The 17,079-nt window shown below is 42.8% G+C and overlaps 1 protein-coding gene and 1 pseudogene across 1 annotated transcript; both read left to right on the top strand.

Annotated features, from left to right (window-relative positions):
* The first annotated feature begins 577 nt into the window (after positions 1-577).
* On the top strand, positions 578-17,079 carry LOC129137600 (ubiquitin carboxyl-terminal hydrolase 6-like; annotated as a pseudogene).
* LOC129135335 (protein FAM106C-like) lies at positions 1,370-3,075 on the top strand. The gene has a single exon (XM_009440949.5). It carries the CDS (start codon positions 1,475-1,477, stop codon positions 1,982-1,984), a length of 510 nt encoding a protein of 169 aa, XP_009439224.3. The 5' UTR covers positions 1,370-1,474; the 3' UTR covers positions 1,985-3,075.

Raw genomic sequence — 17,079 nt, forward strand, 5'->3', positions numbered from 1 at the left:
AGAAAAAAAAAGCCCGAGGTCAATACAATGGGGAAAAGCCTGTGAAGTGACCTGGCAGCAGCCACACCTGCTGTCACCTCCATTCCCCTCTCATCTTGGAAACAGATTTGCCCTTTACAACTCAACTCATAGCTCACCCGCCTTCAGAGACTTCTTGGCCCATCTTAGCTGGAAGGGATCTGTTCCAGCACTGAGCTTTTATTTTGCTTAGCATCTACTCAGATGCCTTGACTGTGTGCGTCTCACAGTCCTACTGACTGACAAACTCCCTGGGGGCCGAGATGGCATGGATTCAGGTCTCAGATGCTCTATGGCACCTGGGAGCATCTTACACAGGTGAAGTGCTCAGTGATGATCTGGGGTCACTATTCTCTGCAGATCAGCATGTCTGAGAGGTAGGGGCTCACAGCCTGTGGAACTGGTGTAAGACCTTTGTCTTTTCCCGGCTACTAACAGGTCCTGCTTGTCACAGCCCTTCCATGATACAAAGTTAAGTCATTTTGTGTCTGACACAGGCAAAGGAAAACGACAGGCCCTTGCCTTCCTGGTCCTCAAGGGTCAGCTGTAAGATGATGTCATAAAGCCGGATCAGGTCCTGGGGCCGGGGGAAGCACTTGCTGTCATCCTCTGGCTGCTGCTGCAGCAGAGCCCTCTGCAGACCTTTGGCCATGCTCTCATTACGCTTGATTGCCATTGACAGCTTGATGTAAGTCAGGTAGGTGGAATGCACCACACGTCAGCTCAAGTTATACTCAGAGAAGCAGAGGAACTGGGAGGACTGGACTACGAGTTGGGGCTGACCCAGAGGAAGTGGGGGGGTGCGTTGGGGCAAGGCCACAGCAGGGCCATTTGTCCTGGGCTTCAAGGGACCCTGTAATCCCAACTACTTGGCAGGCTGAGGCAGGAGAATCACTTGAATCCGGGAGGTGGAGGTTTCAGTGAGCCGAGATAGTGCCACTTCACTGCAGCCTGGGCGACAAGAGTGAAACTCCGTCTCAAAGAAAACTAAAATAGGCTGGGTGCAGTGACTCACGCCTGTAATCCCAGCACTTTGGGAGGCCGAGATGGGTGGATCACCTGAGGCTGGGAGTTCAAGACCAGCCTGACCAACATGGAGAAACCCCATCTCCACTAAAAATACAGAATTAGCTGGGCGTGGTGGCTCATGCCTGTAATCCCAGCTACTCAGGAGGCTGAGGCAGGAGAATTGCTTGAACCTGAGAGGCGGAGGTTGTAGTGAGCTGGGATTACTCCATTGCACTCCAGCCTGGGCAACAAGAGCGAACCTCCGTCTCAAAAAATAAATAAATACATAAAATAAATACGTAAAATAAATAAATACATAAATAAAATAGATATGTATTTATGCAAACCATACAAAAATGTTTGGCAACCATTGCAAGATACCTGACAATGTGAAATAGTTTTATTACAACTGGCCTGACCTTCAAAGGCCTTCACAGCTCCTGCCTTCATGTTACCGTCTACTATGTTCCTCGTGCACCTTCCACTCAGCACAAACAGGCTGCACTGCCTCCAAAACACATCACTTGAATCCTGCCTCTGCTCCTTTGTCCATCTGAATCACCCTCTCCACACTTCTGACCCTGTAATCCTGATCTCACTTCATGAGGCAGTTCGCTTCTCTTTTGCATTTAGCTTTCCCCGGGGTACACTGTCAGTAGCCTACTGTCTGATGTCATCAGTCAGCACTTCATCAGAGGCAATTATGTCCACAGAGCTTTTGGCTAATTACTGTCACTCCTCTTTACATGTGTGCATATGCATATCATCTTTCCCTAATGAGACTGGAAATCATGATTCATTCCGTGGAGCAGTGGTTTCCATAAATGACCAACCCACAGACCAGTGCAAACTGGCTGCAAAAGAGCTTCCTCTGAGGAACTTATTAGAATGCAGATTCTTTGACTGCATGGGAGAGGAGGATCTCATAAATCTGGGTGTAATAGGCACAGAACGTTAGGTGTAATATGGGCGGGACTCTGGACTCAGCATATCCAACAAGCTGCTGGCTGATTCCGACGATGCCGATGAATTGCCAGGTTGGGAACTGCTGCCCCCAGAGAACCTAGCAGAGAGCTCTGTACGTGGTAGGTGCTCACTCCCCTATTGTTTGGGTGTATGCCTCCTGATAATGAACTTGATCGTAACATTATTGTTGCATTATGCCTGTATTGTTTCCTTAAGTGAAGGAAGAATGCTTTTGAGTACCTAATAGGTGGCAAGCTCTGTGCCTACTTACATACATGAACTATTCCTTTTAATAACCTTTGGAGATAAAGTGGCATTTCCATTGGGCATTGGAAATCTGAAGACTTTCGTTTACAGCTGTTGCAACAGCAGAACTAGAATTCGACCTCCGACATTTCTGCTCACCAGAGGGCATGAACTGCTGGTTTGTACCTGGCTTGCAGATACCTTCTTTGGGCAGCACAATGTTCAAAATTTAAAAAACTACCAACACTTCTAAACTGGATACTTTGTATCAATATCTGGGTTTCTGGCTTCTCTTCATGGGAAAAAAACAAACAAACAAAAAGGTTTGGTGAACACTGGGGCCCACATTCCTGCAGGGCAACAGTCACATGGAGACTTTAGATGGGCACGTGCCCAGAACACACTAGAGTCCCCATCGCTCCCCATTCTCTTACATTCTGTTCCCAACTAGGTTCTTATAGGCCTGGATTTGTGCCTGTTGCACACTTATCTACTCTCTTGCTTCCCACTGGTCAGGAAGTCTGGCAAACTTAAAAGGCCTCTTTTTGTTGCTCTCTCCTGTATGGATCTCTCATCATAGAGGTGTGTGCATTTCTGACTTTGTGATTTCAATACTAAGGAAGCTGTCAGCACATTATCAAGGAAAACGGGGATCGCTGCTCCCCAACGTACACATTCTGGTGTGCCCCAGTAAAATTCTATATTCAGCCTCCAAACTAGCTGGGAAAAATGTGGCAAATCATCTACTTGCTCCAATTCAATGGTGTTTAGAAGTAAGAAGTCACTGTGAGCAATGCCACCAAGTGGTGGAGAGACTCCATGCAGAATCGCCACCTTCAGCCAGAGAGGCTGGGAGGCCGAAGACCTCTCTCAATGCACAGGGCCATTCAGAAACTACAAACAAAATGCTTGCTCTTCTCCCTAGGCCACTCCTTCCGAGGCTTTTTGAGACAAGATCTCACTGTCACCCAGGCCGGAGTGCAGTGGCACAATCAAGGCTCACTGCAACCTCAACCTTCTGGTTTCAAGCGATCCTCCCACTTCAGCCTTTCGAGTAGCTGGGGTGACTACAAGCATGGGCCACCACACCCAGCTGATTTTTTTTTTCTTTTCTTTTTAGTAGAAATGAGGTCTCGCCATATTGTTCAGACTGGTCTTGAACCAACACATTTTTAGCTTTTTAAAAGACAGCCTTGGCCAGCCATGGCAGCTCACACTTGTAATCACTGCACTTTGGGAAGCTGAGGTGGGCAGATAGCTTGAGCCGAGGAGTTCAAGACCAGCCTGGGCAACATGGTGAAACCCCATCTCTACAAAAAATACAAAAATTAGCTGGGTGTGATGGTGCACATCTGTGGTCCCAGCTACTGGGGAGGCTGAGGTGGGAGGATTGCTTGAGCCTGGGAGGTCGAGGCTGCAGTGAGCTGTGATTACCTCACTGCATTCCGGCCTGGGCAACAGAGACCCTGTCTCTATTAAAAAAAAAAAAAAAGAAAAAGAAACCTAAAAACAGACTGGCACTTAAAAGAGTTGTGCTTCATTTTTTGACTTTCTGTATTAATTTTGTTTGTTCCTTTCCTTAAACAAGCTGCCACTGCTGCTGATTCAACATGTTTCATTTTATACTTTTTTTTTTTTTTTTTTTTTTGAGACAGAGTTTCGCTCTTGTTGCCCAGGCTGCAGTGCAATGGTGTGATCTCGGCTCAGTGCAACCTCTGCCTCCCGGGTTCAAGCAATTCTCCTGCCTCAGCCTCCCAAGTAGCTGGGTTTACAGGCATGCACCACCACACCTGGCTATTTTGTATTTTTAGTAGAGACGGGGTTTCTCCATGTTGGTCAGGCTGGTCTGGAACTCTCAACCTTAGGTGATCTGCCTGCCTTGGCCTTCCAAAGTGCTGGGATTACAGGCATAAGCCACTGGGCCTGGCCCATTTTATACATTTTTAATGTGTATTCTTGCTTTTGGAAAATGTGACCAGAGGACTATTAAACTCTTTTAGCATCAGTATAGCAAGGAGGTAAAAAAAAAACAACAAAACAAACAAAAAAAACCCTTTTTGTAAAATAGGATTGAGTATCGTTGGATTGAGCACTTACCAAGCAACTGTGCCAGGCATTTGTGTCCTTCATTTAATTCTTACAAGCCTGAGTGTTTGGTATTTTAATTTTATAGGTGGACAAATAGAAGCTGAGGGTGAAGGACCTACAGCTGTCACCTTCATCTCTTCTCAACACTGCCAACTGTCCCCTTGGATCTCCCAGACAGACAACAAGGGACATCTGTGGTTTCTCGGTGCCCCCTAGAAACCTCGGGTCATTTCAAGGCATTATGCAAATGAGAAGCTTCCCTTCTCTTCACCTCATCTCCTGATCTGCACAAAAGTGACTGTAGGACCCAGTGTAGGTACCGATGTAGGCACCAATCCTCAGTTTACCACCTGCTCTCTACTTGCTTCCCTGCCATAACTTTCTAAAAGGGATGTGAGCCATGTTTAAAGTCACCTGATCACTGGAGGGATCTTGTTCTCCCCCCTGTAGTAGTACCTCTGTAGGGTAGTACCCACTGTAGGGATCTTGTTCTACATCAGTGGTTGCCAACCTTTTTGGCACCAGGGACTGGTGTTGTGGAAGACAATTTTCCACGGACTGGGGGGCTGGGGGGAATGGTTTCAGGATCAAACTGTTCCACCTCAGATCATCAGGCATTAGATTCTCATAAGGAGGGCACAACCTAGATTGCTAGCATGCGCAGTTCACAACAGGGTTCGTTCTCCTGCGAGAATGGCATGCCGCTGCTGATCTAACAGGAGGCAGAGCTCAGGTGGTAATGGGAGCAAGGGGGAGTGGCTATAAATACAGCTCACCGCTCACCTGCTGCTGTGCAGCCCGGTTCCTAACAGGCCATGGACGGTACTGGTCTGTAGCCCAGGAGTTGGGGAATCCTGCTCTACAGAGTTTCCAACCTCAGAGATGAAGCATCCCCTCTGTAAGTCAGAAAGAAATTATTCAAGTAGGAGAATTAAAACAGGATCACAGAGAGGGAGGCTGAAGAATCTGACATTCTTTGTTTACTTGTATGAGGAAAAACAGCACATAGAGGCATCCACAGTATTTAATTTGTTTGGATAACAGTTACAGATAAACAGGTACACCCCATATACAATTACCAATACTTTTTATACAGTTCATATTTCAGTACATCAACACTATTTTATTTACACTCTATTTATATACATCTTTTTAAATTGGGATTATTGTCCATATGCTTTATATTTTTTATTCCAGTGATTTCCCTTTTAGGAATTTATCTGAGGGGAGAATACTCTGTAATTACTCCATAATTTGCAGGCAAATATCATCATAGCATTTTTTAGGAGAGTAAAAAGTTATTAACAACTTATATTTGTCTCACATTAGAGGAATGGTTAAATAAAGCATGGTGTATTCATTGGATAAACTATAATGCAGTTGTTGAAAATGATTACCAGGAGTTTTTGCTAACATTTATGGGAACATGCTTATGATATGTGAACATTTTTTTAAAAACAAGACATAAAGTTGCATATACTGGAAAGAATACCTTCAATATTGAAAAAAATACTATTTAGGAAAAAGGACAGAAGAAAATCTGCCAAAATTTTGACAGTGGTTGCCTTTGTATTAAGAATATAAAAGGATTCCCTGCCTTTTTACATTTTTCTCTGCTTTCCAAAATTTCCACATGAATATTATACCTAGTAATCAGAAAAAAATACAGGGACACTCACTCTTATCCTTTACATTTCTCTCCTGTTTGGACCTCAGATTCCTCAGTAGAAAATTAAACTAGATGCCAGCCTGGGCAATATGATGTCACCCTGTCTTTACAAAAAATGCACAAATTAGCCAGGTGTGGTGTTGTGCACCTATAGTCCCAGCTGCTTGGGAGGCTGAGGTTGGAGGATTGCTTGAGCCCAAGAGATCAAGGCTGCAGTGAGCTGTGATCTCGCCACTGCACTCCAGCCTGGGTAACAAAGCAAGACCCTGTCTCAAAAAAAAAAAAAAAAAGAAAAAAAGAAAATTAAACTAGACAAATTCTTAGGCCTTTCTCTCTTTTTTTTTAATAGTCTTATATGAAGACTATTACTTCATTTCCTGTGTTTTGTGTTAAGATGAGCTTTAAAGCAACTCTGAAAAAGAAGAGGGTGCCTATAAGTAATTCATAGACTGTTTAAACAATAGTAGAGGATCTAAGCATAGATCCCAAGAGGTAAAGGGAATCTTTATCACTTTGGGAAATTTTACTGATAAATAGAAATTATTGTCAGTACAGTCCACAAATATGTTTTTTATCAGCCTTCTTTCTCCCTGTCTTCATCTAGCACTGTAGCCTGTGTTCCACAGAAAATATAGTCAATAAAATTCAACATTCTTTACTAGCTTACTCTAATTTGTGGTTGGCCATAAAGTATTCCTGGTAGAGATAATAGAGATAATATTTAACTGGCTATGAGATAGGAAACACTATCGTATATGATACACCCCTTTTTCTACTCATTCCAACAACTATGATACAGCATGTTTCCTTTTGAAGCACGTCAGTTTTTTCCTTGAGTGACCAGTTCAAAAGATGATGACAGTTAATATCTTGTTACTACAGAATTTGTACTCAAAAAAGAAGTCTATAACCCAAGTCCAAGCCAGATTTCCTTTTCTAAAAAAAGAATTTTCCTCTAAGTTCCCCTTTTTAAATGAGCTCTTTAGCCTGGATAATTATGCAGTGCTAGAACCTTAACTGCATGATCAAACCCAACCTTGCTTGTTTATAACAGCATTTGACAGCCTCGTGACTCTCACATAGGGAAAAAGTCTCGCCTGAAAACCCATGCTAAGCTGCATGTCTTGAGCTGTGCCAATTTGTATTCCAGGCAGCCTAAGGTTCCCATCGTGAGTTTCAGGAAGGGAAATTCATGGAGGAAGTTCACCTCTGGAAGGGTGAGGAGCAATAAATAGGGTGGGTGATGGACATATGTGACGTTTGCCACAGAGAGGCAGTCAGTATGGGCCTTGTGGTCCGGGCTCTGCTTTGGGACACAAATATAAACTGTGTGAAGTCTTATGGTAGCATTCATAACCCTGATGCTTCACCCACCTTCCCATACATTAGAGGGACAAACAGAAGGATCCCAGCTCTATGGTTCTTGATTGTTTGTCAGGTAGCAGCCAGGCATGGAGAGGGAAAAATTCTTTCTTTTCTGCTGCACTCTAGATCCTTCCTTCTCTCCTCCTTCTTCATTCTACACCACCCCCAACACATATCCCTGCACCCCGCCCATTCTTTGCTCTCTCTCCTTTCTTACACTTAACTCCTTCTTGCTCCACAGCCTAACATGCTGATTAACAGGACCCCAAAGGTTTGGGTGGGTATTAGGGGCTTTCTCAACAAAAGCAGCACACTCTTGAGCTTGTTCTTCCTTTTGTTGCCATCTCAGATAAAAAGGCCCCATGAGGGAGGAGACAGATAAGTATAGACTTGGTATTCTGATAACTCTGTGTTACATGGGATCAGATGTAAATGAGTTGTACCCTGTGGTGTTTCGTGCTCTGCTGTGTTGTCTTCTCATGGTGAGCTTTTCTGTGCCCTTATTTCATCCAGCTCTGGTTTCTGTGTTTCATGTTATTTCTCCTAGCCTCTGTAAACTCTGCAGCATACTAATAATGCTCTGGCTTTCTGATTAAAGATAAATGGCTTACTATCACCACCCCTGGCTTGAGGGCCAGCTCACATGTAATCCCTTATAGGATTCCAAAGTCGTTAAATAAATGCAGTTCTTTTTGTCATTTTGAAGCATTCAAAAATTTTTCAAGAAAAGCTATGATCATATAAATAGAAATTTTATCCAGAATGTTACAGTGTAACATTTGTGAATAAATGTGTAGGTGCTGTATTTGCTCAGACTCTAGTTTGGGTTGTGTTTTCTTTTCCCTTTTTTTTTTTTGAGACAGGGTCTCTCTCTGTCATCTGGGCTGCAGTGCAGTGGCGTAATCACAGCTCACTGCAACCTCTACTCCCAGGCTCAAGCAATCCTCCTGAGTAGCTGGGACTAGAGACATGCGCCACAACGCCCAGCTAATTTTTAGGTTTTTCTTTTACATAGACAGGGTCTCACTCTGTTGGCCAGGCTGGTTTCGAACTCCTGGACTCAAGCAATTCCCCCCACCTCAGCCTCCTAAAGTGCTGGGATTACAGGCCTGAGCCACCATACCCAGCCAGTTATATTTTCTTTTTCCTTATATAGAGTAAAATAAGGGTGAGTGACCGAGAGGTTGATGCATAGCTAGATCACCAGTTTAAATGCCTTCCCACACACCCCTTTCCTCCTGTTCCCTCTACCTACAGGTTGTAGATGAGCATGAGAGTGTGGAGCAGAGTCGGCGAGCGCAAGTCGAGCCCATCATCCTGGACAGCCGTCTCCGTGCCTTCCCCAGTGAGGAAGAGCTAGGGGAAGATGAGATGTACTACTGTTCCAAGTGTAAGACCCACTGCTTAGCAACAAAGAAGCTGGATCTCTGGAGGCTTCCACCCTTCCTGGTATGTTACAGTCCTGCCTCTGAGAGAGCAGGAATCTAGCATAAAAGAAAGAAGACATGAACAAACAGGAGGTTTTGTTATTTTTGAGAATAAGACTTTTCCTGCAGCAGTGTTTAAAACACTTTCTGTACAAGGTTTTTATGTTGAATACAGAGATGAATCTTTCTACAAATATTTGGTGTTCCTTTTCCTAAAGAGCTTACAACCTAGAAGAAGAGATCAATCATGTAGACCAGTAACTGCAATTCAGTGTGATGTGAGAACTGCCACAAGGGGTACAACGTGGTGAATTTGAACTTCAGGAGAGGGTGAACTTCTGGCTCTGTGGAGAGAGGAAGCTCAGGCTAGCCCTTTGTGGACTCTAGAAGAGCAACTGAGCCCGGAGCCCCCAACACCCACTGCACATAGTCATGTGGCTGTGGCACGCTGCTGAGTTGTGTGCACAAGCACACCAGTGCACTAGGGCCTGTGTGTTCTTTTAGATTTAATTTACTTCTGCCTTCTCCCTTCATGGATTAGGAGACTGTCCTTTTGTTTGTCAGGAGAGTTTGAAGTGACAAATCTTCCTATTCATTAAGATCAGTGTAACTGTAAGGTACTGGCCTATTTTAATCAGATATTTATATGTGTTTTCTTTCTTTTTTCTTTTTTTTTTTTTTTTTTGGAGACAGGGTCTCACTGTGTCACCCAGGCTGTAGTGCAGTGTTGTAATCTCAGCTCACCACAACATCCACCTCTTGGGCTCAAGTGATTCTCTTGCCTCAGTCTCCTGAGTAGCTGAGATTACAGGCATGCACCACTACCACCTGGCTAATTTTTGTACTTTTAGTAGAGATGGGGTTTCACCATATTGGCCAGGCTGGTCTCGAATTCCTGACCTCAGGTGATCCACCCACCTTGGCCTCCCAAAGTGCTGGAATTACAGGCATGAGCCACCATGCCCAGCCGTATTTTCTTATTCTAATCATGTCTCTGTCACACTACTCTGTGAAGCTGAATGTAGGTTTTTCTTAGACCAGAACAGCTTCCCAGGGAATGATGCACAAGAAATTAATAACACTGGTTGTCAGCTAGCTCCACAGATAAGAACTAGAGGGAAGGGGCAGGCTTGGGGACAAGGTGGGGGGGGAGGAGGGGGAGACCTTTTTTTTTTTTTTTTGAGATGGAATCTTGCTCTGTTGCCCAGGCTAGAGTGCAGTGGCAAGATCTCAGTTCACTGCAAGCCCCACCTCCCAGGTTCACACCATTCTCCTGCCTTAGCCTCCCGAGTAGCTGGGACTACAGGCGCCTACCACCATGCCTGACTAATTTTTTGTGTGTTTTTTATTTGTTTTTTTTAGTAGAGACGAGGATTCACTGTGTTAGCCAGGATGGTCTCGATCTCCTGACCTCGTGATCCACCTACCTCGGCCTCCCAAAGTGTGGGGATTACAGGTGTGAGCCACCATGCCTGGCCAAGGGGGAGACATTTTTTAAAAAATTGAGGTATAATTAACATACAATTAAAAGCATAAATTTTTAATATCCAGTTTGATGAATTTTAACAAGTATATATTTTCATATAATCATCAAATAAAACAAGCAGAGCGGTCATGTAGCCCAGTAACTGCAATTCAGTGTGATGTGAGAACTGCCACAGGGGGTACAACGTGGTGAATTTGAACTTCAGGAGAGGGTGAACTTCTGGCTCTGTGGAGAGTGGAAGCTCAGGCTAGCCCTTTGTGGACTCTAGAAGAGCAACTGAGCCTGGAGGCAGTACCCACTGCGCAGTCACGTGGCTGTGCCACGCTGCTGAGTTGAGTGTGTGCACAAGCACACCAGTGCACTGGGGCCTGTGTAGAGGCCTTTAGGAAACCATATTTTTGAAGTCTTTAAAAAATAATGAAGAGTAAATGTTCTGTTATATATTCCCAAACATTCACATGTATTTGACTTGTTTTTTCCATGTAAATTTTGTATCTTCAGAACGCTTTAATGCGATATTTTCTACCTTTACTTCTCCAGATTATTCACCTTAAGTGATTTCAGTTTGTAAATGATCAGTGGATAAAATCACAGAAAATTATCAAATTTCCTTGGGAAAGTTTTGATCCGAGTGCTTTTTTGGTACCACGAGACCCGGCTCTCTGCCAGCATCAACCACTCACACCCCAGGGGGATGAGCTCTCCAAGCCCAGGATTCTGGCAAGAGAGGTGAAGAAAGTGGATGTGCAGAGTTTGGCTGGGGAAGAGGACATGCTCCTGAGCAAAAGCCCATCCTCACTCAGCGCTAACATCAGCAGCAGCCCAAAAGGTGAGGCCTGGGGGCCTTATGCAGTTGCTTTCTTGGGACTCCTGTAGGCTACATATGTTTCTCTGTCTTCTGTTCTGGAACATCAGGTTGGTTGGGTGGAAGGAACCTATCTGGAATCAGACCTATCTGTATTTGAGCTATGTAAGTTTTATCAAGAGATTCAGCCTCCCTGAATCTATTTTCTCATCTGTAAAATGGAGATAATGCCAGGTTTACAGAGTTGAGAGTTTGACACATGGAGAGTAAAGCACTTCACACAGTACCTGATGTATGGTAAACAGGAATGGTAGCTGCTGTCTTGTCTCCTTATAGTGAAAGTTCTGAGGTTCCCCATCTTTCAGGGGGTCTAGAGGATCAAAACTCTTTATTTATTTATTTATTTTATTTTTTATTTTTTTGAGACAGGTTCTCACTCTGTCACCCAGGCTGGAGTGCAGTGGTGCAACACAGATCACAGCTCATTGCAGCCTCGACCTCCTGGGGTCAATCAATCCTCCCACCTCAGCCTCCTGAGTAGCTGGGACTACAGGCACGCACCACTGCACCTAGCTAATTTTTGTATTTTTTGTAGAGATGGTGCTTCGCCATGTTTCCCAGGCTGGGCTCGAACTCCTGCACCCAAGTGAACCTCCTGCTTCGGCCTCCTAAACTGCTGGGATTACAGGTGTGAGCCACTGTGCCTGGCCCAAAACTATTTTCATAAAAATACTAAGACAATATGTGCCTTTTCACTTTTATTCTCTCACAGATGTACAATGGTGTAAGAGACAACATGACGTGGAATAATATCGTCACTTTGACAGTGAAGATCTGTGCTAATGTATTGTACTTTTTCATGCCTCAGTTTTAGTTTCTAATACAGGAAATATTGATAGATAAAATTCACATAAAAGTTCTAAAGGTTCTCAATAATTTTTAAAGGTATAAAAGGGGGTAGGGGTAAGAGGCTATAACCAAAAAGTTTAAAGCCTTACAGGATTTTTGTGAGACATAGAGGTAACAATGGACAGCAAGAAATTCCCAGTACCATGCCTAACAATAGGAAGTACTCAGTAAATGGTGGTCGCATTTTTTGTCTAATTTTACAAAGGAGAGGAATATGTATTTGGAAAACTCCTTACTCTTAATAGATTTTTTTCAACTGAATCTGACATAAATCATCTTTCTGCTATTTTCTGAGTCCCTATAACCTACTTTACATTTTTAGGACATTGTTGCTTATAGGGACTCGGCATTGAAGAAGACAAAAATGTAACTTACCTGCTACATAATAGGAACTAAAGGGTAGCCAGTCACGACTCCCCTGTCTTTACCTTTGTGTGTACATTTGTGAAGCTAACCTCAGAGTTAGCATTTGGGGCTGGCTTACTTTGTGGCATTTGGATTTGTGAATCTTTTCTTCTGTCCTGTTCACAGGTTCTCCTTCTTCATCAAGAAAAAGTGGAACCAGCTGTCCCTCCAGCAAAAACAGCAGCCCTAATAGCAGCCCACAGACTTTGGGGAGGAGCAAAGGGAGGCTCCGGCTGCCCCAGATTGGCAGCAAAAATAAACTGTCAAGTAGTAAGAAGAACTTGGATGCCAGCAAAGAGAATGGGGCTGGGCAGATCTGTGAGCTGGCTGACACCTTGAGCCGAGGGCATATGCGGGGGGCGGGGCAGCCAACCAGAGCTGGTCACTCCTCAGGACCACGAGGTAGCTTTGGCCAATGGATTCCTTTATGAGCATGAAGCATATGGCAATGGCTACAGCAATGGTCAGCTTGGAAACCACAGTGAAGAAGACAGCACTGATGACCAAAGAGAAGACACTCATATTAAGCCTATTTATAATCTATATGCAATTTCAGTAAGTGGTTTATTGTATGGTTTTCGGAGAGTGGTCTGTGTTTTGTTCACTTGTCTTCATGTATTCATCAGCAAGTATTTTTCAGGTCCTGCTTATTTCCTAGCATTGAGCTTAGTGATAGAGAAAGTTAACATAGAAATCTGGGCCTGCCCAGGTGTGGTGGTCTCACCTGTAATCCCAGCACTTTAGAAGGCTGAGGCAGAAGGATCGCTTGAGCCCAGGAGTTTGAGACCAGCCTGGGCCCCATCCCTACAAATAATTTTAAAATGGAGCAAGGTATGGTGGCATTGCCTGTGGTCCCAGCTACTTGGAAGGCTGAGGCAGAAGGATCACCTGAGCCCAGGAGGCCAAGTCTTTAGAGAGTTGTGATCACTCGACTGCACCCCAGCCTGGGTGATAGAGCAAGCCCCTGTCTCAAAATAATAATAATAATAGTAATTACATTATAAAATGATTGTTTATCCACATAAGACTTGGAGCTTATGACTTTTGTATTTTGCTTTTTGCTTATTTTGGTTTTAGAGAAAGTTAGAGGGTTCTAAAATATTTTCTCACTTACTGATCATTTACATGATCACTGTTCTCCTGCTCAGATCCTAGTGCTATACCCTGGCCATAGTACAGTTAACTACTAACATACATCCACTCTCTTATCTCTTACAGTGCCATTCAGGAATTCTGAGTGGGGGCCATTACGTCACTTATGCCAAAAACCCAAACTGCAAGTGGTACTGCTACAATGGCATCATCTGTGAGGTAAACATTCTCAATCTTTGAATGAAAGTTAGAAACAGAATATCAACAGAACTGGGGAACATTTGTTGAAATAATGGACTATCTCTTGAATAGGAAATAGATATTTCTGTTAGAATCAATATATAGATGCTGTCAGTATTAAAGAAACAAAAGTGATATGCAGAGTAGGGAATGAAAACGTGAGTAGTGAGGAAAAATAAAGAGTTAGTTGACCGGGCGCAGTGGCTCATGCCTGTAATCCCAGCACTTTGGGAGGCTGACGCAGGCTTAGGAGGTGGATCACTTGATGTCAGGAGTTCAAGACCAGACTGGCCAACATGGTGAAACCCCATCTCTGCTAAAAATACAAAAATTAGTTGGGCATGTTGGCACATGCCTGTAATCCCAGCTACTCAGGAGGCTGAGGCAGGAGAATGGCTTGAACCTGGGAGGTGGAGGTTGCAGTGAGCCAAGACTGCACCATTGCACTCCAGCCTGGGCAACAGAGCAAGACTCTGTCTCAAAAAAAAAAAAAAAAAAAAAAGGAGTTAGTTAATGCAAAAAACTCCTATCTTCTAGACTGTTAGAATTTGATGGGGTTGGACCAAGTGCAGTGGCTCACGCCTGTAATCCCAGCACTTTGGGAGGCCAAGGTGGGCAGATGATGAAGTCAGGAGATCGAGACCATCCTGGCTAATATGGTGAAAGCCCGTCTCTACTAAAAATACAAAAAATTAGCCAGGCGTGGTGGCACATGCCTGTAGTCCCAGCTACTCAGGAGGCTGAGGCAGGAGAATCACTTGAACCCAGGAGGCAGAGGTTGCAGTGAGCTGAGATCGTGCCAGTGCACACCAGCCTGGTGACAGAGCAAGACTCCATCTCAAAAAAATAAATAAATACAAAATAAATAAATAGAATTTGATGGGGTTTTAGGTCATTCTGTTTTGACTTGTCTATGGTCAAAATATTTTCTCCAAAGCAAACATTGGAAATAATGGGGCTCATTTTAAAGTGGCAGGTGTGAGACAGCCAAACTAGTGAGCTTATTGGAAGCAATCAGGTTTAGTAATTACAGAGGGTTGGTCTTCCCTTTCCTGGCAAGGATTTAGAGCCATAATAGTGATGGCTTTTTGTTAAAGGTTTTTCTTGCCCTTTCAGGAACGTCACCCTGATGAAATTGACACCGACTCTGCCTACATTCTTTTTATGAGCAGCAGAGGATAGACTACGCACAATTTCTGCCAAAGATTGATGGCAAAAAGATGGCAGACACAAGCAGTATGGATGAAGACTTTGAGTCTGATTACAAAAAGTACTGTGTGTTACAGCAAAGCTACCACTCTGGCTGCTAGACAGCTTGGTGGGGAGGGAGATGACTCCTTGTAGCTGATACTTGGCAAAAGTGTCACTGAGAGGCAAGCTAAATGTAGTTATTTTATCCTGTTAGAATACAAATTCTAATTAAAATAGTTAACTTTAAGAGTAGTAGTAATTTTATTTTGAAGTCTCATGCAAGTTGTCTGATAGAGAACTTTCAGGCAGATCCCACCATTAGCCTGTAAACAAAAAGTTTGGCACCAGCCACCTGGGACCAAATAAGAATTCAATTGTGCTTGTCCAGATATGAACAAATATGTAGTGAGTATAGAGTTTATCAATAATCATAACAAATATTAAAGATTTCCTTGGAGTCAAAGTAAAAAACAAAAAATTGTAATGTTGTCTAGGGATGACATGATATGCTACCTCCTTTTTCCTGAAGTTTTATTCCATTCTGTTGACAAGATGGAGAAAGCAAGATCATGAAGGTGTGCAAATGATTCTTACGGCATGGGCGAGGACTTTTCAATTTATTTTTTAAAGTTTCCATACCCTTTCTTTGTCTTTCTTGCTTTTTGTTTTTGCCGTTGTGTTTATGTTTGAGATACAACCAGTCATTGGTGGCAGGGGCATAGAGTGGTCAGTCTGAAAGGGAGGCTCTCTTAAGAGCTATGTGCCTTCCACCCAGAGGGAGACCCAGTAGAAAGAAAAACATCCTGGGAAATCCAGCTACCATGGCCCTCCCAGTGGAGGCATCTTACAGTTAGGATACTTCAAGTATCCTCAGAAATGTATTCTGCACCCCCGGCCCCGCCCATGCTGAGGGAAGGGGAGCAGTTGCCAATATTTGCACCATCGTCACATGCACATGTTGCAACAAGAGCTTCTGGGAAGGTAAGCGGCATCGGAGCTAGGTCACGTTTCACAATTAGTGGTTGTTCTTTTCCGTGTTTATTTTGCACTTTAAAAAAGAGAGAACACATGCAAATGAACTTGCTTGTGTGTATTTGATGGCTCTAAGGCCTATAAATTACAAACAAAACACATCCCAGACATTAGGAGTTCATAAGTATATTTAATGAAATTGGTGGTTTTAGGAAGTCAACTTTAGTTTTGCTTTGTTTGCATGTCCACTAATTTTTTTATTTTGATATTAGTCTTTTAAAAAAAATTTTACAGTAGTCATTGAAAGTTATGTTTCTTTGTTTACTTCATTTTTTCCTCTAATTATTCAAGACTGGGACAAAAGTATAAATATTATTTATTTCAGGTAGAATTTTTTTGGTGTAGTTTTTTAATATATACTTGAAGGAAATGTTTCACCTTATTTTTGGTCTTTGTTGATTCATTTAGACCCTGCAAGTTGATTCTCATTAATTGTCAGATTCCACTACACTTTCTTCCTCATAGGTAGTAATTACCAGTGTAACTAAACATTTGTGTTCTGATATCTGAGGCCAGTAACTATTAATATCTAGTTCTCAGAGCATTTGGAAAGGTTATCTTAAATGGCTACCTAAATTGAAATCCTTTTCAGAAAAAATATAATTGCAAATAGGTAGGAGTGGCCTAAATTATCTAATGTAATAAAGTCAGACAAAATGCATACTTTATAGTTTCAAGATTTTCAGTATATAAAATCTGTCCTTTCCTACCTGGACATGTCCCATTAAAAAGTGGAAGATTTTAAATAATTTCTTTACAGATGTTTTATTTAAGCAGGTAGCACAATCTACTAATGTTGTTTGATCTGTGTGTGTTATACTGGTTGTAATTAATTTTTTTAATTCATGAACTAGCGGAAAATTTATTAAATTAACTATTAACCACATTCACCTTGTAAATGACTGTATAAAACTTGTTGACAATGCACTGACTTTAGAAAGATGTTAATGTGCATAAATAGAGTGTAAATAAAATAGTGTTGATGTACTGAAATATGAACTGTATAAAAAGTATTGGTAATTGTATATGGGGCGTACCTATTTATCTGTAACTATTATCCAAACAAATTAAATACTGTGGATGCCTCTATGTACTGTTTTTCCTCATACAAGTAAACACAGAAAGTCAAATT

This window comes from Pan troglodytes, chromosome 19 (genome assembly GCF_028858775.2).
Source record: "Pan troglodytes isolate AG18354 chromosome 19, NHGRI_mPanTro3-v2.0_pri, whole genome shotgun sequence".
NCBI lineage: Eukaryota > Metazoa > Chordata > Mammalia > Primates > Hominidae > Pan > Pan troglodytes.

What these genes read in the sequence shown, in the direction of transcription:
- LOC129135335 (XM_009440949.5), top strand. Translation starts at nt 1,475, where the DNA reads ATGTTACCGTCTACTATGTTCCTCGTGCACCTTCCACTCAGCACAAAC.